General features: G+C 36.2%; 1 protein-coding gene across 7 annotated transcripts in view; it reads left to right on the top strand.

Moving 5' to 3' along the window:
• VPS13C (vacuolar protein sorting 13 homolog C) overlaps positions 1-22,523 on the top strand; it is a 175,013-nt gene that overhangs the window by 108,314 nt on the left and 44,176 nt on the right. For all 7 annotated transcript variants that reach the window (XR_003795827.1, XM_029237278.1, XM_029237277.1 and 4 more), the window contains 13 exons: positions 137-441; positions 1,396-1,543; positions 3,917-4,067; positions 6,329-6,441; positions 10,228-10,397; positions 11,751-11,998; positions 13,352-13,581; positions 15,055-15,147; positions 17,770-18,135; positions 18,517-18,603; positions 19,899-20,054; positions 20,256-20,520; positions 21,374-21,534. Coding sequence is in view for 6 of the 7 variants with exons in the window: in XM_029237278.1 (XP_029093111.1) it covers positions 137-441; positions 1,396-1,543; positions 3,917-4,067; positions 6,329-6,441; positions 10,228-10,397; positions 11,751-11,998; positions 13,352-13,581; positions 15,055-15,147; positions 17,770-18,135; positions 18,517-18,603; positions 19,899-20,054; positions 20,256-20,520; positions 21,374-21,534 (2,493 nt within the window). In the remaining variant the exon portion in view is untranslated. The remainder of the gene's footprint in view (positions 1-136; positions 442-1,395; positions 1,544-3,916; positions 4,068-6,328; positions 6,442-10,227; positions 10,398-11,750; positions 11,999-13,351; positions 13,582-15,054; positions 15,148-17,769; positions 18,136-18,516; positions 18,604-19,898; positions 20,055-20,255; positions 20,521-21,373; positions 21,535-22,523) is intronic.

The raw sequence follows: 22,523 nt of genomic DNA, 5'->3' as shown, positions 1-22,523 counted from the left end.
TTTACTTCATGTACACAGTCATAAATAACGTTTCTTTTATATCACCTCTTTTTTTCAGTTTTTCTTTTTTAAAGTTTTTCCTTTTAAAAATAAATCCTGTTTTGGGGGAACTCTAAATACCAGTATCTTCCAACAGAACTTCCTCAACAATTTTCAAACTGCCAAAGAAGCTTTGAGCACAGCTACAGTCCAGGCTGCAGAAAGAGCTGCTTCCAGCATGAAAGACTTGGCTGAAAAGAGCTTCCGCCTTTTGATGGATATCAATTTGAAAGCACCAGTTATTATCATTCCTCAGTCTTCAGTATCGCCTAATGCTGTTATAGCAGATCTGGGTTTAATCAAAGTTGAAAACCAATTTAGTGTAGTTTCTGTGGAACAGTATTCTCTTCCCCCAGTCATTGATAAAATGAACATCCAACTCACTCAGCTGAAGCTGTCCAGGTATAAATATATAATCCAATGGCAAATTACTTACTAGAAATAGAATTTTCATAAAATCTTTGCCAGGGGTAAAACACTAGTGATTTATGGTTCTTATTCCTTATTCTAATTATGAAACCTTGACTGTTGGTTTTTGGTTAGTGGTTTATAATGGTGGATCTCATAGAATCTACATTTTGTCTTACTAAATTTATAACGTGTTTTTTTCACTTTATAAAAATTTCCTATTATAAAATTATAGTTTACTCAATAATACTTAATTTAGATTTATTTATTTTCTCTGCACATAGCTATTTTCATTTCTGTACAGAGACAAAGACTTCTTAAAATGTAATAAAATTTAGGATTTATTTCTCATTTCCAAACCTTGTCACATTTAGGAATTCTCAGTAAGATATCTAATGGATTATCAAATCCAAATGGGAAAGTGTTCGCTCTGTTGAATGACAAGAGTAACTTATTTGGTGGTTCAAATGTTTGTTGGCAGGCAGGCTAGATATGACTGTTATAATATGCTTGTTTAACTTCTAGGTTTGGTGAGTTTTTCCCTTTGAGTTTGGAGAAGTACTAATAACATAAACCTAAGGGCTAAGTAGAGTATCACTTTCTCTGTCCTCCAATTTTAGGGGGATATAACATTTGTTTGTATGACGCTGGACTCCTTGCTATTAAATATCCTTGTGAAAGATAGTAAATAGTGCAATAGTCATACTTCATGAAATTTGTCTCTTTGAAATCAGCATTACATAGGGTTTGTTTTACATAGCTCTGCATATAAACTTGAATTTTTCTGATGCAGATTGATTTGTGAAAAGAAACATGTTCTAAAAGAACTCTGATAGCAGCCTTTAGTGTTTAGAAAAATGCTCCGTGGAAACTGTTACACAGTATGATAGTCTTCATTTTAAAATGTAGATTTTAGAAATGTAAAATAAATTCTTATTTATCTTTCAGAACAATTTTGCAGGCTGGCTTACCACAGCATGACATTGAAATTTTGAAACCAGTCAACATGCTTTTATCCATACAGCGAAATTTAGCAGCATCATGGTATGTGAAAATTCCGGGGATGGAGATAAAAGGAAAACTAAAACCTATGCAGGTAAGTATATGTATAAAATACATGAAAATTGCTAGATAGGCTTTTATCATTGATCACAGTGTAGTTCAAGTGGACATCAGAAGTGATAATACATTGAAAGGGAATGCTTTGTTAACTGGAAATGAAGTTATCCTAGTTTCCCACACTTTTCTTTATTTCACATTAATTGGATATTTGGTAAAACCAAGCAAGAACTCTGAGGTTAAAAGCTATGGAGTCTACAGAAAATATTATTAGTAATTTTAGAAAATTCTATTAAAGTTTTAAGGCAGTTAAATTATAAGACACGGTAAAGTGATATTTAGATACCACATTCAAAGCACCTTAGTAGTATTTTTAATGTATAGAAGCACTCTTTTATAGAAAAGTGGACATTTTCAATAGGTGAATATGTTTATTTGGTAAGCATATAAACAGCAATACTTTTTTTTAACATCTTTATTGGAGTATAATTGCTTTACAATGGTGTGTTAGTTTCTGCTTTATAACAAAGTAAATCAGATATACATACATCCCCCTATCTCTTCCCTCTTGTGTCTCCCTCCCACCTTCCCTATCCCCCCCCCACAGGTGGTCACAAAGCACCAAATAAACAGCAATATTTTTAATACTGTAGTTAGCAGGTCATATGTAGGCTCACAGGAAGAGATGATACTGGTCGAAGATGGTCGTGGAAGTGTAGGAATCTTACGGTTCTAGTGCGTCTGTGGGTGAAACTGATGAAGCCAAACAGTAGGGGATAGGGAAAGGGAGGGAGTGGCTAAACAGAATGTGTGAAAGACAAATAAAAATTTAGTAGTTTAGTGGTTTCTGATGTCTGTGATTATTTCAGAGTTAGTTCTAAGATTAAACAAGAAGGGTCAAAGGAGCAGAGTCCTACTAGGGAAGATGTTAAAATTGAAGTTTGTTGTAGGAATGAAAGATCCCTATCTGTAGTATGAGTAGATATGATCTATGAAGAAGAACATCTGTTCAGGGTATTGATAGAGACTTTTCTATTCTGGAATACGAGACTGTTCTCTTAAATTCTCCCTTGCTAAGGTTAGCTCTCAGAGCTAATATTTGATCCTTTTCAAATATTAGGAGGTGGTGAAGTTAGCTGTTCTTCAGGCAGCTGTGATATCTTGGTTGGTGTCACAAGTGGGAATAAGTATACAAAGAAGTCCTAGGGAGTTAAAGTGACATCTGTTATCTAAGGACTAGGGCTTGGAGCAAATAAGAAATGCCTGGTCATTGTCTCTTGCTAAAATATCTCCCCAGTTTCATTTAGGCTGGGAATCAGGCAATTTCCTTGCTGATTGGGACCTAATTTGGGGGACATAGGGTACTCTGATGTTCAGAAGAAAAGGTGCTATGAATGTGTCTGTGTGAATTTGTGTTTAGGTACTTGAAAAAGGCCTTTTGGACCAGTATATGTGTACGGGAAGTGTACAAGAGATGGAAGGATTAAAAGGTTTAATGGATCTTAGCAGCCAGTAGCATCTTTGTTTGTTCTAGGAGCTTCATGTTGTTATGCAGCCACCCATGAGGTAGATGATATTATTCCTATTTTAAAGATTAAGAAACTTGAGTTAGGGACTTCCCTGGTGGCACAGTGGTTAAGAGTCTGCCTGCCAGTATAGGGGACACGGGTTCGAGCCCTGGTCCGGGAAGATCCCACATGCCACGGAGCAACTAAGCCCGTGTGCCACAACTACTGAGCCTGCACTCTAGAGCCTGTGAACCGCAACCACTGAAGCCTGTGCGCCTGGAGCTGGTGCTCTGCAGCAAGAGAAGCCACCGCAATGAGAAGCCCACGCACCGCGATGAAGAGTAGCCTCCGCTCACCCCAACTAGGGAAGGCCCGTGCGCAGCAATGAAGACCCAATGCAGCCAAAAATAAATAAATCTAAAAAAAAAAAGCTGCATTGCAGGAGAGCATCTTTTTTCTTCTTGGTAGAGACTGGAAACTGAACAGCATTCTTCCTGTATTGAGTTTGGAGGAGAGTAAATAATGTGGAGGAAAAATCCAGTAGTGGATGTAAAGAGAGAGAAGCAGAATGGAGATGAGGAACTAGGGAGAGGGGAGAGGGACACAGGTCCAGGAACAGGACAAGATAGATAGTGGCAGTTAAGGCAGGAAGAAGGGAGTACCGGAAGTAGGGGCTTGGATATGAGTGGAGGCAGATGCGTGTTTACAAACAGGAGTAATGTCTAATACTGTACAAGATGAAATACTTTTATTCTGGTATTCATGGTCAGAACTTGCTTTTTTTTTTTTTTTTAGTTAGATGTACAATTAGTTAATTTGAGGGACCATAAATTAAGACATAGATATTATATTTTGCATTTTTTATTACTTTGTATTAACAACAGCCTATTGTTGCTTTCTAGGTTGCTCTCAGTAAAGATGACTTAACAGTTTTAATGAAAATTTTGGTAGAGAATGTTGGAGAAGCTTCTTCACAGCCAAGCCCTACACAGTCTACCCAGGAGGCTATAAGAGTAAGAAAAGACGTTTCCAGTAGACCTGACCACCTCAAAGGTATAAATCGATGGAGATTTTTGCTTTGATTATAGAGAAAAATCAGTATTAATGCCATATTTACTGTTGTTTTTAGTTGTCCAGCATAATGTGGTGTGAATGATCCAGCATTGTATTATTTGCTGTGGAAAATCAGCTGGGGCTGCCTTGAAGCTCCCAGGGGAAGGAGATAGGCTCATTGCTCTAAATGGAGGGCCCACCTCTTATCGCCTGCATGGTGCATATTTGCCCTTTATTTGTGAAAGGTGAATTTGTCCAATGTAAGGGACACTGAGGGGGTGTATTTTGAGAAAAAGCAAAGTAGGCATGTAGCATAGTAAGGTCCAAAACTAATTGAGAGAAAAGGACCTTGGTGTCATACTCAGATGACTGGTCCATAAAAAAGGAAGATATTCTTGTTTAGTAACAGCATTACTTATCTGGCTTCACTGGGGAGTGTGATAGTCAGATACATAAAGGAGTTTCCCAGATTATTAAAATTGAATCTTTCAAAAGCTCTGAACCTTTTAAATTCAGCCATTTTTAAAAGATAATTTTTCTAAAATATAAGGTTTCTTTTTGCTTTCTTGAACAATTATATAGAATAATTTTATAATTGCACTCTTTTCATCATTTAAAATCGTTATGTGAATATCATATGTTTTATTTTAGACTGTGAATAGGTTAATATTTCCATGGCTAAAAAGAGATGAAGTGTTCCTTTTCCATATAATAAATGGCCCCAGACTGCTGTGCTTTTATAATGTTCAGGTCATCAGCTGTTACTTATGACAACAGTCGGTAAAACCGCCAGTTAATAACACTGTACCAGCACTGCTTCACCTATAGTTAGGTCTGGTGTGTTTTGAAATCACAAAACAAATGACTAGAGCAGTGTGAAAAATAAGGTTTTTCGTTCAGGATAGTTATGAGTACTACATGAGTTTAGTGAGGTCAGCATCTTCTCCCAGGTTAAGTTCATGCCACTGTATAGACAGATGCTAGATAAGTAGGCTGTAGCTCCGGTTAGACAGGAACTATGTACCCATGAATAAACTGTAGCAGGCAAGCTTTATGTGATTAAGGATCTCATTATGTTCAGCTGTGGTCAATTCCTGTCTCTGGTTCAGGCTATACAGTTAATGTGGTACTTGGGAAAACTTGTGAGTTCAGATGGAAAAGCTACAAAGATGATGAAGATTGGAATGTAAATTATTTTCAGGAAAGGTAAAGGAAAAAAACCCTAGAGCTTTCCAACTTGGAGAAGCCTTTATCTGGTTAAAGTTATGCAGTGTTTGCTCTTCCAGTAACTTGTACAGTAAGAATAGACTGTCCTATAAATGACCAAAAGAATAGAATCAATCTCCAAAAGAGATTGCAGAATCACTTTGTAAGAGTGATTGAAAGCAATATGTATTGTTCTTTGTCTAAAAAGTTTCTGCCTAAAGATGAGGGGAGAGACTGAATTGTTTAAGTCTCTTTCACCTCAGAATTCCGAAGGCTCCCTGTCCCAAATTATATTTGAGCTCCCCTCGACTCTGCTTTTGAATTACATTCTGTTCTTCTTGTAAAGGTAATGGATTGGGTGATATAGGTAATTAAAGATAGTGAGACGTGAACTACACTAGCAGAGGATCTTTTACTGACTGGCTGTCTGTTTTAGGACGAAGTATTTTACTTTTCTCTACCTCCTATTTCATAATCTCTTGAGAATGGCTTGCAACCAGTTATGTGAAATGCTTTGATAATTATAAACTTTCATGAAGTAGTCTTGCTCTGGATGGGCTTTTTAAAAAAAGTTGTCTTGATACTCTTTGCAAGGCCCTCTCTCTTTTTATTTTAATTTTTATTTATCTATTTATATATATATATTTTGCGGTACACGGGCCTCTCACTGTTGTGGCCTCTCCCATTGCGGAGCACAGGCTCCAGACGTGCAGGCTCAGCGGCCATGTCTCACGAGCCCAGCCGCTCCGCGGCATGTGGGATCTTCCTGGGCTGGGGCACGAACCCGTGTCCCCTGCATCGGCAGGCAGACTCTCAACCACTGCACCACCAGGGAAGCCCCTCTCTTTTTATTTTTAATGTAGATAGTCTGGCTCTATCACTTTGCCTTGTATTAAATATATATAGAATACATGCCATTTTTGTTAATTGTCTCATAATGATTTAAAGAATCCTTGAAAATATATAAATTTAGAATCTTAGCTTTTAAAATATGTATAAAATCTTATACATACTTAAAAGCTTTTTAATTTTCATATTTATGTTTAAACCCTCAGAACAAGAAGATGGGACAGACTCAAAGCTTTCTTTGGACCAGAATGTCACTCTCCAGTTTGACTTTCACTTTGAATCTCTTTCTATTATACTTTATAACAGTGATCCCCACCAGGTATGTAGTTAATGTTTGCATCTAGGAATATGTCTTTAGCTCTTGATATTCAATTTTAGAATGTTGTCGTTTTTTTCTTTCTTTTTTTTTTTTTTTTGTGGTATGCGGGCCTTTCACTGTTGTGGCCTCTCCGGTTGCGGAGCACAGGCTCCGGACACGCAGGCTCAGTGGCCGTGGCTCACGGTCCCAGCCACTTCGCGGCATGTGGGATCTTCCCGGACCGGGGCACGAACCCGCGTCCCCTGCATCGGCAGGCGGACTCTCAACCACTGCGCCACCAGGGAAGCCCTGCATGCGGGCTCTTTCACTGAGGCTTGTGGGCTCAGTAGTTGAGGCGCGTGGGCTTAGGTGCCCCGTGGCATGTGGGATCTTAGTTCCCCGACCAGGGTTTGAACCTGCCTCCCCTGCATTGGAAGGCAGATTCTTTACCACTGGACCACCAGGGAAGTACCAGTGTTTTTAATCTTACTAGGCCAAGGAAAAGTTCTTACTTTTTTCCAAGTAATATCAGCACTAAAACACAACCTATCTCTAGGAGAAGAATTTTATATATGAGTAATTAATTATATGTACAGTTTTATTACATAGCTAGATATATATGCATATTTAACTAAGGAAAATAATTTAGTAGTGGCTTTGGAACCTTAGAGGATTATTTTTAAATTCGTGATTATCCATGATATATAAGCATTAATTATGTTTCTCTTGAATAAATTTTATATGTAGTAGATACATATTAAGGATACTGATGAGTGAATTGAGGAACCAGGGTCTAGTGCCATTATGATTTGAACCACATAATGTGTAATAGATATTTTAGAAAGCTATTTTTTTATTATATAGGTAGTATCTTCTAATAAATGTTTTTGATTTTATCAATTAATATCTCATAATACTCATACATATGGTACCCATAATATGCACTGATTGTAAGTATTATATCTGTTGTTTATGTCCATTTATATGTTTTCTTATGTTTCATATTTTCTAAACGTTATACAATATTCATACATTGTTATTGTTGGGCCTTGGGCTAGTGTCTGTCATTTGTGCAATGGACTGCCTTAATTTCATTCTTTTTTCCAAATTTTATTGAAGTATAGATGATTTACAGTATTGTGTTAATTTCTGCTGTGTATCAAAGTGATTCGGTTATACATATATATATTCTTTTTTTATATTCTTTTCCATTATAGTATATCACAGGATATTGAATATAGTTCCGTGTGCTATATACAGGAGGACCTTGTTGTTTATCCATCCTGTGTATAATAGTTTGCATCTGCTAATCCCAAACTCCCAATCCTTCCCGCCCCCTTGACAACCAGAAGTGTGTTCCCTTTATCTATGAGTCTGTTTGTGTTTCGTAGATATGTTCATTTGTGTCATACTTTAGATTCCACGTATAAGTGATATCGTATGGTATTTGTCTTTCTCTTCCTGACTTACTTTGCTCAATATGATAATCTGCAGGTCTATCCGTGTTGCTGCAAATGGCATTATTTCCTTCTTTTTATGGCTGAGGAGTATTCCATTGTATACATGTACTACATCTTCTTTATCCATTCATCTGTTGATGGACATTGAGGTTGTTTCCTTGTTTCGGCTATTGTGAATAGTGCTGCTGTGAACATAGGGGTGCATGTATCTTTTTGAATTATATTTTTGTCTGAATATATGCCCAGGAGTGGGATTGCTGGATCATATGGCAACTCTATTTTTAGTTTTTTGAGGAACATCTATACTGTTTTCCATAGTGGCTGTGCCAATTTCTATAACAGTGTAGGAGGGTTCCCTTTTCTCCACACCCCCTCCAGCATTTGTTATTTGTAGACATTTTAATGTTGGCCATTCTGACTGGTGTGAGTTGACTGCCTTAATTTCTAATGTTTAATGTTAAGAAAAAGATCAGAAAATGACGTAATGGAAAATGAACAGTTAAATGGATTCTTCATTTCAGTTAAGGTACTATCGTTCTACTGGTTTCTCAGCCTTAGAATCTTGGTGTCTTCTTTTACTTCTTTGTAGACCTTCTTTATTCATTTAGATAGAGTACTGTCAGTTTTTTCTTTGAGTGAACACTTGTTCTTTCCTGGCAGTTTTCACTGCTGCTTTATTTGAAACTTCTTAGCTCACACAGTACTGCAGTGGCTTCCTTGTTTGTTGCTCCTTTTCCTTTCATGCATCCTAGACATTGGCACAAGTCAGTTTCCTCAGTTAATCTTATGTAGCCGTTTACAACTTCCCATTCTACTTAGAAAGCATTCAGTGTTATGTTATGTGAATTTTAACTTATTAGAAAAATTCATTGGCTCCAAATTGTCTACATCAGTAACCATATCACAAACGCTATTATATTGTGATCAGTAGACGTGTCACTGGTCATTTCTATTAATAGTTACAGATCACAAGTTTGTGAACTATTTACATTTTTATAAATTAAAGGCATTCCAAGTTTTCCAATAATAATTTCATTCTGACCCACTTACATGCCTTGTACTCTTTTGAGTGAGAGAAGGTAGGGAGTTGTAACCAGTGTGCCAAGAATTGCGCATCACCAGTACCCTTTTATCAATGCCATGGTCTGTAGTGAGCAACTATGACTGAACTGATCATCTTTACTTCCCCGAATTTTTGGTTTTTTTTTTTTTGGTTGGTTATAAAGATTGAGGTCCTTTTTCCTTAAAGTTTAAATATTTGGCTTAGGATCTGAGACCACGATTAGACCTCCACATTTCTTTCCAGACATCATTCCCTACCTTTCTTTTGTTGGAATATTTAAGCCTAAGATGCCAGTGTGTACCTTGTGCCCTCAGAGCATCTTGAATTGTTTGCTCATGTTTTTTCCCCATCTAGAATGTCTTCTACCCCTCATAGCCTATCTCATTCCACTCAGTCTCTCAAGCTCAGTTAGTTCTCAACCTTCTTCATGAATTTTTCCCAGCCCACAATGATCTCTTTGACCCTATGAGCTTTTGCTGTTTATATTCTTTACCTAATCACTTAATATCCTTTGTGGAATATGGGAAGATATAAGTGTGAATAAATAAGTGACGATATATCATTTTTTAATTATTTACAACTTACAGCATCTCCTTGGGATGTTCCTTGTAATGTATTTCTATTGTATTTTTTCAATTAGAGTATAAGCTCACTGAGATCACCTACCATGTCTTATCCTTTCTCATAAAGCCTTTAGTTTCTCTCACAGAGTGTTTTACAGAAGACCTCATTAAATATTGGGTTGGCCAAAAAGTTTGTTTGGTTTTAAGTAAAAATAAAAGACCTTTTTCATTTTCACCAAGAAGTTTATTGAACAATGTATTCATTAACCAAACGAACATTTTGGCCAACCCAATATTTGTAAGTTAGCATAATTGATTGACAGTTTCCTGGGTTTTTAATTTGCATTGAATTGTAAATTAGAAATTTTTATGTATTAACCCTTGTTGAAGATCAGCACACACACTTATATATTTATTTGTATGTGCACATACAGTCACAAACATGCTCTTTGTTCCAGTTTTAACACACATACTTTAAAAATTTGTGGTATGGATTTGCTTTTTTTTTTTTTTTTTTTACATCTTTATTGGAGTATAATTGCTTTACAATGGTGTGTTAGTTTCTGCTTTATAACAAAGTGAATCAGTTATACATATGTTCCCATATCTCTTCCCTCTTACGTTGGATTTGCTTTTAACCTCTGAGTTAAGAAATATGTTTAAAAGTAATTACATAACACCTGAAGATAATTGATTCTTTTGCTTGAAAAATATACCACAGGAATCCAAACTTTCATTTCATAATGACAGTTTCCGGCTTGGTGAACTCAGACTACATCTTATGGCCTCTTCAGGGAAGATGTTTAAGGATGGCTCAATGAATGTCAATATTAAACTTAAGACATGCACCCTTGATGATCTCAGAGAAGGAATTGAGAAAGCAACATCAAGGTTTGTCATCTCTGAATTTGCCGCACATTATATAAGGTTGACATTGCACTTGGCACTGCTACCAGGCATTGATTGCTCAGCTTAAGATTGTCAGAAGGGGTCTTTTGATCATCTTTTTTGGGATTCTGTTTCTTGGGATTATCAAAAGACGTCTTTGGTCATATTTCAGTTTGAAGTGCATCAAGAAGTAGTGCTAATTTCAGGCTCAGTTGCTTTAAAGTTTGAATGAAAGGAAGTTTAATAATAGAGTATTGTCTTAAATGTGGGAACTAAGAAACTGTAAGAATTTTAATAGTTAAATCCACATGGGGTGGTTGATTGGTGATATATTTTTCTAAATTGTTCACAGTAGGCAGAATCTTTTTTTCAAAAAAGCCTTAAAGTTATGGATCTTTCTTTTGTTTTATTTTGTCTATATATTTTAAAACAGTTTTGTGAAATTTCTTTAAAAGTTTTAGTAGATCAACTATACTTAAAAAAAGACCCTACAGGATTAAAAAAAAAAATGGAATCCCTAATTTTCACATTATCAACTCATTTTTGAAAGATTAATTTATATCACCCTACTATAAAGTGAGAAACATGCAACTTCAATAGCCTAATTATATTTTTATTCTTTTCCCAAATAAAGAGATGCATAATATTTTTGTCCTTGTTTTTTGGAGAAAAACTATTCTGCTACTTGAAGTTGGACCCGTTGAATATGTATTGAATACTTCTGAGCCCTTTGTTTTTCTAAGAGACGAATAAATGAGGAAAGAGTGCTATCATGCAACCAGCTTTTCTGATTTGCAAATTTCATGTCTTGGGGTAGCAATCTAGGCAAGGGTGATAAAGGCCATCCTTCTGTTTCATAGCCTGCTCTTTGCAGTGCACATGAGGATGTGTGGGAATTATTATATCATTGCAGACGCTTGATGAACACTGCCTGATTTGAATTACATTGAATAATTTGGGAGTCAGTTGTATAGGATGATCTTTGGAGACAAATTCTTTCAGGGAGGTTTTATTTTGTAAAATAATATAAAGAGGTTGTCTTTTAAATTTTGTGGGACCACATTAATGTGTTTTGTTAATTGCCAAACTTCCTTTCAGCAGTCATTGTTTTTCTAGTATTACATTATAATTATAAAATATTCTATAATTACTTATTATCATGAACCTTGCTGTGGAGATTAGGAGACCGTGTCTTGGTTGCTGATTAGCTAATTAGACTCGAGTTAACACTGCTGTTTTCTATTCACAGATTGGAAACTGAAAGGTGAAAGAAAAATTACTAAAATGTATAGGAAATGTTTAATCTTTTTAATTCTTTTAGCAGAAATAAAATAATGAATGTATATATTTTTTCAGAATGATTGATAAGAAGAATGGCCAAGATAACAACAGTTCTATGATTGACATAAGTTACACACAAGACAAGAATGGAAGTCATATTGATGCTGTTCTTGACAAGCTGTATGTTTGTGCCAGTGTGGAATTTCTGATGACTGTGGCAGATTTCTTTATCAAAGCTGTACCTCAGAGTCCAGAAAATATGGCTAAAGAATCACAGATTCCACTGCGACAGACTGCCTTAGCAAAAATCAAGATGGAGAAAGGTTAGCAGAATTTATCTGTCACCTTGTATATTTTACCAAAATTACAAACTGGAAAAAAGAGAAATGGAGAACTTAAGAATGTAAAATTACTCTTTCAAATTTAAATGTATTCAGCAGAAAAACCTTAGTAAGCATAGATTTTTTTTTTTTTTTTTTTTGTGGTATGCGGGCCTCTCACTGTCGTGGCCTCTCCCGTTGGCGGACGCGCAGGCTCAGCGGCCATGGCTCACGGGCCCAGCCGCTCCACGGCATGTGGGATCTTCCCAGACCGGGGCACGAACCCGTGTCCCCTGCATCGGCAGGCGGACTCTCAACCACTGCGCCACCAGGGAAGCCCAAGCATAGATTTTTTTAAGAGAGAGGTGGAGTAAAAATATGTATCGGATCAGGCACCAGGAAACCTCTGCTCTGGTTCCAACTCTGCCATTAGCATTTCTTTACCCATCCAGAAATACAGCCTGTTTTATAAAAAGGGAATCTTTCATTCAAAGAAAATATTTGGAAGAATTAAATCATATTGAAGAGCAATTAAACAGCTGAAAGCAGAGGTGGGAGTATTGGAGGACCCAACATGACACCCCGGGACATCACCTTAGATTCCTTAAAGTTAGCCGAGGGTTTGCGCAGGTCTGGTCTCCGTGTATGCTGGTGCCACTCCCTGACCCATAAACCATTTATTCCAGCATTGCCAAGTAGATCGGTGGTTTTCTCTGTTAAATTGTGATTGTCTAAGGTCAGGCATTTTTCTCTCTAATGTGCAACTCAGCAAGATTGGAAAACTGCCGTTTACTGGCAAGGTCAGAATTTTATTTTTCCATTTACCTTTCTTAAACAGTAATCATGTGATATCTCTGTATTCATAGATGCATGTAATGTATTTATACAATAGATTGTATGACACTAACTGTAGACTTAAGGGTGAAATCAAGGCAGACAAGTAATAATGGCCTGTGTACTTATCAGGGTCTCCTGTCCTCTTCCTTATACTCCCCTCGCCTGTTTTCCCTTCCTTGCTCCTGCAGCATAACATAGGACACTCAGACGTATACACACATGCATCGCATATATGTGTTAATTCTGACAAAAAGAACTTCAAAACAAGATGATTTCTGCTAGGTCAAAGTGAGAATGATGTTAACAACAGGGATCAAGATTGCATTATCCCACATAATCAGCATTTGTTAATAATCATTTATCGTTAGTCTTTACCGATCAGTTATTAATATTGTTACTTTCACCATATCTATAATAGCAGGATATTACAAGCAACTTAGCAACTTACAGATAACATGTACCCAAGTGACAAGATTTACTTTACTAGAACTTTTATGGTTCCTATTTTTGTTTCTTCAGATGACTCTGTAAGACCAAATATGACTTTAAACGCCAAGATCACAGATCCAGAAGTGGTGTTTGTTGCCAACCTGACAAAGGCTGATGCTCCCGCTCTGACAGCCTCATTCCGGTGTAACCTCTGTCTGTCGACATCCAGACTCGAACAGATAATGAAAGCTTCTGTGAGAGATCTTAAAGTGCTTGCTTGCCCTTTTCTCAGAGAAAAGAGAGGAGAAAACATTACCACAGTAAGAATTACCTTATATTCTAAACTTGGATTGAAGGATGGCAGATATGATTGATTCATAGAATCCCAGAATGTGAGAGCTCTGTAGGACTTCAGAGAGTATTTACTCCAGCTTGAGATTTTACAGATAAGGATGTTGAATTCCAAAGATGTTAAATGATTTAGCCATGTCTGTAGTGACAGAACTGTAGACTGTCTCCGGACTCATTTTCATTATACTGTCTTTTGCTGAACAGTGTTTGAATTTTAGTACAAATCAACATTCCTTTTCAGCTGTTGCTTTTGTTCACCACAGTATATCCAATGAGTGAGTGGATGAATGAACCAAAAAATTCATTAGTCATGTGCCCAAAAGAGATTATGTTTTGCTTCATTACAAATTAACTTCAGTTGTGCTTTCACATTATAGTTGAAAAATATGGCTTTAGTTAATTAAATTTATTACTGTACCAAATGTTTTTTAATGTTAAATTGATAATTTTATGTTAAAGAGCATCATTATATAATGTGACTCATTTGCAGTGTTATTTTAAATTAAAAAAAATTCATGGACAAAGTGACTTGAATAAAGAAGTGCAGTGCTAAGTTTAATCTATACTGTATCATGAAACATTCTTTTTAGCAGGATCATCTTCTATTTTTTTTTTTTGGTTGCACCGGGTCTTAGTTGTGGCATGCATGTGGGATCTAGTTCCCTGACCGGGGGCCCCCTGCGTTGGGAGTGCAGAGTCCTATCCACTGCGCCACAGGGGAAGTCCCAGGATCATCTTCTTTTGACATGTCACAGAAAGCTTATATTAATCATTCTATTTAAAGCTCATCCTACTTTTTTAAAAATGAAAGTTATGCACACTAGTTCCCCCATTCAGTTCAGGTGCATTTTATTTGTTTCTTTAATGATATTTAATAACATAGCCTTCATGGTTTTAATAAATCGTCGAGTTTGAAGATTTGAAATCTGTTCTAATAAGGAAATTCAAGACTGACCTGTTGTTAATCATCTGGAAGCTTACTATAGTCTTTTTTTAAAAGGAGTTAACAGAACTATTTGTTTAGAATAACATTTTCAAGTGATTTAGTGACCATAAAAATTATAATGAAACACCATTTCCATTTCCTCATTTACCTCTTTGCAAATATAAGACCTTACCATAGTCCTTAGCTCATTTTTGTAGATATCTTAAAAGTGTATTTTACATAGGGCATCATCTAAAAGACATTTTAGCAAAAGGAAACATTTTAAACTTCTAATAGTAAATGTGCATTACTACTTAAGAATTTGGCATAAAGGAATTCATCAGAACCGCTTAAAGCCCTTTCCAGTGGCCATAGACTTGTTATAGTTTGGAGGAGCCCTCACAAGAGATTCTCAGCTAATTTAATTTGCCTTTTTGCTTTTAGTTGTAGACTATAGTTAAAGATCTCAAATTAAGTAAGACATGTTCATAAGTAAATTTCATTTATTTGTTTCTAGATCTTACAGCCCTGTTCTCTATTTATGAAAAAATGTACATGGGCTTCAGGAAAAGAAGATATAAATATTGAAGTTGAAGAATTTATAATTAAGGTTAGTGCCTATCATATTATCTGGGTGAAGATCAATTCTTTTTTTTAAATTAATTAATTTATTTTTGGCTGCGTTGGGTCTTTGTTGCTGCACACGGGCTTTCTCTAGTTGCAGCGAGTGGGGGCTACTCTTCGTTGTGGTGCGCGGGCTTGTCATTGCAGTGGCTTCTCTTGTTGCAGAGCATGGGCTCTAGGCGTGTGGGCTTCAGTAGTTGTGGCACATGGGCTCAGTAGTGGCTCAGGGGCCCTAGAGCACCGGCTCAGCAGTTGTGGCACATGGGCTTAGTTGCTCTGCAGCATGTGGGATCTTCCTGGACCAGGGCTCGAACCCATGTCCCTTGCATTGGCAGGCGGGTTCTTAATCACTGCGCCACCAGGGAAGTCCCACAATCAATTCTTACTTTTCTTATCTTTTGATGACTCTCACATCTAGAGCATTGTGCTAGTCACATATTTAGTAATCAATAAAAACCTCTAATATTAAAATACACTTTTCTTTAATGCAAATGTTTGTTTCTGTTTTCTTTGAAAGAGTGCAGGTGAGTCTTGAGCAACGCGGGGATTAGCAGTGCTTTAACTTTATAGTCAGACCTCGGTATATGCGGTTCCTCAGAATCTGCATTCCTCCATGTCTGAGGTTCTACATCTGCGGATTCAAACAGCTGTGGCTCGTGTAGAACCATAGTATTTACTACTGAAAAAAAATCCACATATAAGTGAACCCCCGCAGTTCAAATCCATGTTGCTCAGGGTGAACTGCACTTTTAAATGATTAGCATAGTTTTTATCTAGTATATTTGTGTGTGTGTTGGAGATTGGGTTTGGGTGGGGAGAGCAGAGATGAATTGGGAAGAGAAGGAAAGGAAGGATGGAAAAGTGAGGTTGCTTTTATTTTATTTGCAATGTTATTTTTAGGCTTTTATTTGAGATGTAGTTTGGTTGAATTTAATAATTATGTGATTAAATGTTTTATTTCTCTTATAAAATATTTATAATGACAGATGTATGCCAGAAATAAATTATTAGAATTTTTTTTATCTCTTACATTGGTAGTATTGAAAAAGCAATCTGCTCTCCAAAGTACTTTTCTCTCAATATTTTAAATTACTGGTTTGTCTTAGATGGTATTTTGTTAACAGATTTACTTTTCTACAGACTTAAAATGCAAAATGGGGAGAAAACTTGGATTTGCATGCATTTTGTCTGTGACACTGGGTTAAGGTGCTGAGGGATTGTTTTTCCATGTCTTTCTTTGTATATCACTTTACTTATGTATTGAGCACACGTTTTTTGAGCCTTTACTGTGTATGAAGAATGTCCTGTACAAGGCACTGAGGGTACATGGTCCCTACATTCAAAAAACTTAGTGATATATGTGAGAGAAAGAAGTAAATGAGTGATTACTTTCAGCTTTCAGTGCTAGAGGCATGCATGAGGTGCTCTTGGGGGTGCAGGCAGGAGCCTCCAGCTCAGACTAGGATATCAGGGGAAGCTGTCTGGAAGTGGGGCTACTTGAACTGAGCTTTGAATATCTGAGGGCGGTTAGATGGAGAGAGAGGGAAAGGGTTACCTAGACAGAACCAACAATATGCATAAAGGCAAAGGCTTGAAAAATCCTTTAAGGACTTGGAGGGGTGATCCCATGTGGATGGGGAGAATGGTGTGGTGGAGCCATAGGACTGAGAACACTAATTATAGGTGACATTAATAAGGCAACGAAGAAAAGGATTCAGTTGACAGGTAAGTTTGGGAAGTACTGCATACTCGCTCCTTCTTTTGGTGATGTAATCATATCTCCTTAGCATATTAAACAAGTAAGGGTTGTGAGAAGTGAACAGTAGAGGAATCCACTTAATTTCTTTAACCCACTATTGCTGAAACTTTGGGAAACCATGGGTAGCTTAACTGATTAGGCATCAGGTCACAAAGAAGTTCGTGTCCTACGCTAAAGAGAGTTTTAATCTTACCCTGAAAGTTATGGGGAATTGTTGAAGATTTTAAACATAGGAATGACATGCTCAGATTTGGGTTTTAGAAAAATCATGTGGTGGGTGGCCCGAGATGGTGCTGACAGGACATGGAAGACATCATCGTTGCTAAGAACTAAGGCACAGTGATTGGAATGAAGAGGTGAGCAAAGATACTCTCCAAAGATAATAGGAGGTGGAATTTTCAGATCTTAGGGTGAAAGGGGGTCCATGGTGATTCTCAGGTTTCCTATGTCGGTAAGACAAATGAAAACCATGTGTGTATATCTTGATGAGGATCACATACTTTGGTTTAGTTAATGCATCTGGTTGAAAAATGAAAACTTCAGTTACACGTCTACATTTTTCTGTTCGCATAACACTGTTTCACTCTGAATTAACTGATTTAACTGTAGTTTTCGACAATTGACATGCACATTAGTCACTTAATTCCAGAATAACCTGGGCAGAAATCACTGTTTTGAGGTTAGTTGACTTGGCACATGATTTTGTGTGTTCTCTTTTGTTTTCCTCCGTTATTAATTTAATATATATAAAATTTTAATTAGTTACTTTAAATTTTGTGTGTTATGTATTGGTTCTTCTCATCTGGGAAATAATTTATTCTAAATCTTTTTCTCCTTTCTTTTTTAAAGATTTCACCCATAATTCTTAATACTGTGATGACAATAATGGCTGCTCTGTCTCCAAAGACAAAAGAAGATGAATCCAAAGATATATCTAAGGAAACGGAACATCTTTGGGGTGTCAAATCTATTAGTGATTTTAACTCTTGGTTTCTTGGTGTTGACATGGCCACAGAAATAACAGAAAATTTCAGAGACATTGAAACTCCACTGATAGAGGAAAATTGTGCTGTTGTTGTCCAGTCAGTTCAAGTTACCTTAGAATGTGGTCTTGGGCATCGAACTGTACCTCTATTATTGGCGGAGTCTAAGTTTTCAGGAAGCATTAAAAATTGGACTTCCCTAATGGCTGCTTCTGCTGACATGACACTAGAGGTATGACCACATGAATTATTACCCACCTTCAGAGGCAACTTCCTTAAAAGTACAATGGAGGAATTAAGAAGTGAGCTTTTTTGTGTGCATGACCATAGCAAGTATATATATGAATAGATAATACATTGTAACATTTAATTTATTCATGTATAGTATTATTTATTTGGTCATTACTTTTTAAGGGTTCTTTTGCTAAATAATTGGTTTATGGAGCAAAGTAAGAGTAAAATAAAATGCATCCTCTTTATAAATATCCCTTGTGTCCTTAGGTATATTGTTAAAATGGTTATTGGCATATAACATTACTTAATATTTTTTCCTACTGGTTATAGAAATATGTAGTTAATGTTTAAAGACTCTCATAATTCTGTGCCTTTCCAGGTTCATTATTACAATGAGACCCATGCTGTATGGGAGCCACTGATTGAGAGAGTGGAGGGGAAGAGACCATGGAATTTAAGGCTTGCTGTAAGGAAATCATAATAAAATAATATCATTGTGTATATTCATTTATATATATATATGTTAGTTCAGAGATTCTCAAGATGTAGTCCAGGATCCTTGAGGCCCTTTTAGAGGATCATGGGATCAAAATTCTTTTCATAATAATATTCAGACATTATATATCATTCTCATTCTCTCATGGGCATACAGTGGAATTTTCCAGAGACTATGCAATTTTGCAGCAGATTGAATACAAAATTAGAAATGAGTCCACCTGTCTTCTCTTAAGGCTTGCACTAAAGAGATTTGTAAATACTCGTCTTCTCACTATGTATTTTTAATGGTTATTTTTCATTAAAATATTATTTATGTTAACATGTAACTGTTGGTTTTAAGTGAGTATTTAAAATTTTCTCAGTTTTAGTTTCTCATAGAGTACATACTGATAGATAATAACCCACATAAGTGAAGCTCTTTGGGATCCTCAATCATTTTAAGAGACCAAAAAATCCAAGAACTGCTATTCTGGTTCATGAATTCTTTGTGTCATCTCTTCATGGTACTTCCTGAGAACACTGCAGAGTCCTACATACTGAAACACATCTTCCTAGATTAACAGGAACACAGGTTTTATACCCTTCACAAATTATCACAGCACACTTCTCTGGGACAACTTTACTCAAGTGCGAGGCATTGAAATTGACTTAGCAGATTCTTATTTTAAAGATGAGCAGTCACTTAACCTGTGTCCTAATTTCCTCTCAGTAAAGTAGAAGTAATATTTCTGACCTACCTCTCTTTGGAGTAGGCAGGCTAACAAAGAATGCTTTACAAGACTTTTGAAATGCCTTTAGAATGAAAATGATGGAATCTGATGGCTGGTTGAAAGCTTATCATATTACTTATTTATAGGTGTTACTGGTAAAAAGTAGAAGGAATTCCAGATGTTACTTCCAATAAGGATCAGTTTAGACTTCAGGGTCCTCTTAGAGTGCTCATCAAAGTAAAATGACAAATTAGGTGACACTGGGTAAATAGCTTTCTCTGGTGAATGCACAAAAGACAAATATTGTAACTTACTTGGAGTCCTTCCATGGCACAACTCTAAACATTTCCCTATGCGTGGACTACACACTGAAAGAAAGAATGCTGATTTGTGCTAAGTCAGAGTGAAGCACTGAATATTTTTGAAAATGAGACTTTTGAGGAGCCTTAATACAAAGTGACAAGGTTAGGAGAATTTATCCTTGACTCTATCGAGAGTATTTTAATTTTATTATTCATTGGCTAATAAATTTGTTATGTATTTATCCTCGTAGGTAAAGAAGAATCCAGTCCAGGATAAAAGTTTGATGCCAGGAGATTATTTTATTCTACTTCCTGAGCCAGAAACAGAAGTTGATATTTCTTCAGGAGATACAATGAATATAACAATATCCAAAAGCTGTCTTAATGTTTTCAACAATTTAGCAAAAGTATGTTTGGTTCTTGCTTGGACTATTTCATAGTTTGGTTCTTGCTTGGACTATTTCAAATGGAATTTTAAATTGAAACGTATGCATTATTTTTGTTTGTCATCAACATTCGTTTCTAAAAACTGTGTAGTTGAAATTTAGTTTTTGAAAAAAAACTTGAATTTTGCAAAAATTTTATTGTGCTGTTGTGTTCCTTTTCAGGGTTTTTCAGAGGGCACTGCTTCTACTTTTGACTACTCTTTAAAAGACAGGGCACCTTTTACAGTAACAAATTCTGTAGGTGTTCCCATTAAGGTGCAGCCCAATCAGAATCTCAGAGTGATGGGCTCCCTTGAGAAAAGTGATGTGTGTGATGTTGATGCCGGTCAGAAATTGGAACTGGAATATGCCAGCACGGAACTTTTATGTCAAGGGAAGCTATCTACACTGAGCCGTCAGGAGAGCTCCCTCTTCTCTCTGACCTTTGGTATGCTATATTTATGCTACTTTTAAGGGTATCTTTGGAATTACTGGTATCAGCTTATTTTTGATAAAATATGGAAAAATACTTGCTGCAGATAACCTTGAGAGACAACATTTTTAAAGGCTTGAAACAAATAGTTGATAAACTTTTGTTTTCTTCCTCTAAACTTGAGAAAATTAAACTTGATTAATTTAAGAATTACCTTAGAAAACTAGATTTCTTTTTTTTTCTTTTTTCTGTACACGGGCCTCTCACTGTTGTGGCCTCTCCGGTTGCGGAGCACAGGCTCCGGATGCGCAGGCTCAGCAGCCATGGCTCACGGGCCCAGCCGCTCCGTGGCATGTGGGATCTTCGTGGACCGGGGCACGAACCCGTGTCCCCTGCATCGGCAGGCGGACTCTCAACCATTGCGCCACCAGGGAAGCCCTAGATTATTTCTATGTGCTTAAATAGTACAGTATGTAGTATGCTTCAGAAAGGACTGGAGTTCAGTGAGGAGAGAAAATAACTATATTCAGAAGTCTCAAAATGTTGACACTAGTTATCACCATTTCAGGAAAAAAAAGCGATTTTTATTGTTATATAGTTGAGAAAATAAGGAACAAGTTGGATTTTGTTTGTTTTAATACATTTAAAACCCCAAGAGAAGTTGTTTGGGGTCAAAAAATATTTTATAATAACTAGTTTCCTTTCTTTGTTAGCTCCTGTGTCTTACAAAAGAATTTTGTGTAGTCTGCATTTCTAGTCATGAGGAAGAATACTCTTGTCATTATTTTGAGGTGCCGCTCCTGATCTGTCTTATAAAAATTTAGGTAAATTAGTATCTGGAATGTTTCTCACTTATGCTCTGACTTAGCACCTCATGGATATACAGAAGTTACAAAAGTCCCTGTTGCCAGACCTGGACGGCGATTGTATAATGTATGGAATCCCAATGCCAGTCATTTTGACTCACTTGTGGTACAAATTGATGCAACTGAAGGGAACAAAGTAATTACCCTTCGTTCTCCTCTGCAGGTAATGCATTAAAGTGAATTGTGTTCCTTTAAGTATATCAAGAAATATTAAATCATTTGGCTGAATATAGAAATATAATAAAACTTCATTAGGTCAGTACTGATTGTTCAGAAATAAATAATAGTTTGAACTGGTTATTTCCTGTCCAACTTACTTTTGTAATATTCTTCATTTTAAATGTCTCATGAAATGCTGTTGTTAATTTAAAGCCCATTTTTGTTGTCTCCTGGGTTACTTATGATTTTAATGAAACTTTTTGTCTATTCCTTTAAAGATTCAGAACTGAGGAATATTGCAGTAATAGCTGGTTGTCAAATAGGATAACATTCCATTCTCTTTGTATTGTATTTTTCAAGTATGTATGAAGGAATATTGAAATGGTCTCCCCAGAAAAAAAGTTTTAGCATATTAATCTGTATAAATATTTTTTTCCACCTTTAAGGCTTTATCAATTTTTCTTTTTCTCTGCATTATTACAGATTTCAGCATATGGTCAGCAGAAGAATATTTCTTCCTACCTATAACATCAGATAAAAATGAAAGGATTTCCAATTTTGGTCATTGTCTCTCAGTTTACTATTAGCCCCAACCTATATTACACTGTAGTTAAGGAAGGATTGTATTGTATTTATTTACCTCATGTTTCCTTTACTATCCTTTTCTGTTTAGTTGTATGGTGCATTGAGAAAAGGTTGTAATGAGGAAAATATTATGACTGAAATCCTCAAAGATTAATACGTATTTGAAAGATAATAATACACACTAAAAAATTCAGTCTGTAATATATGAACATGTGAATATCCTAATAATTTTTAACTTCTGTTTAACCATCAAGTTTCATATATATAGCTCCTTAAATATCTTAAAACTTTTCAATTACCATAAAAATATCTTCCAATATTGGGCTTGAAATTTTTTAGATCCAAAAGTGATTGTGTGTGGCTCACATTTTCTTTTGAACGTCTACATCTTTTTAAACAACTTGTATG

This window comes from Monodon monoceros, unplaced genomic scaffold (assembly GCF_005190385.1).
Source record: "Monodon monoceros isolate NGI ecotype Baffin Bay Population unplaced genomic scaffold, NGI_Narwhal_1 Super_Scaffold_21, whole genome shotgun sequence".
In the NCBI taxonomy this organism is placed as follows: Eukaryota; Metazoa; Chordata; class Mammalia; order Artiodactyla; family Monodontidae; genus Monodon; species Monodon monoceros.
This window is presented reverse-complemented; position numbering and strand designations above follow the sequence as displayed.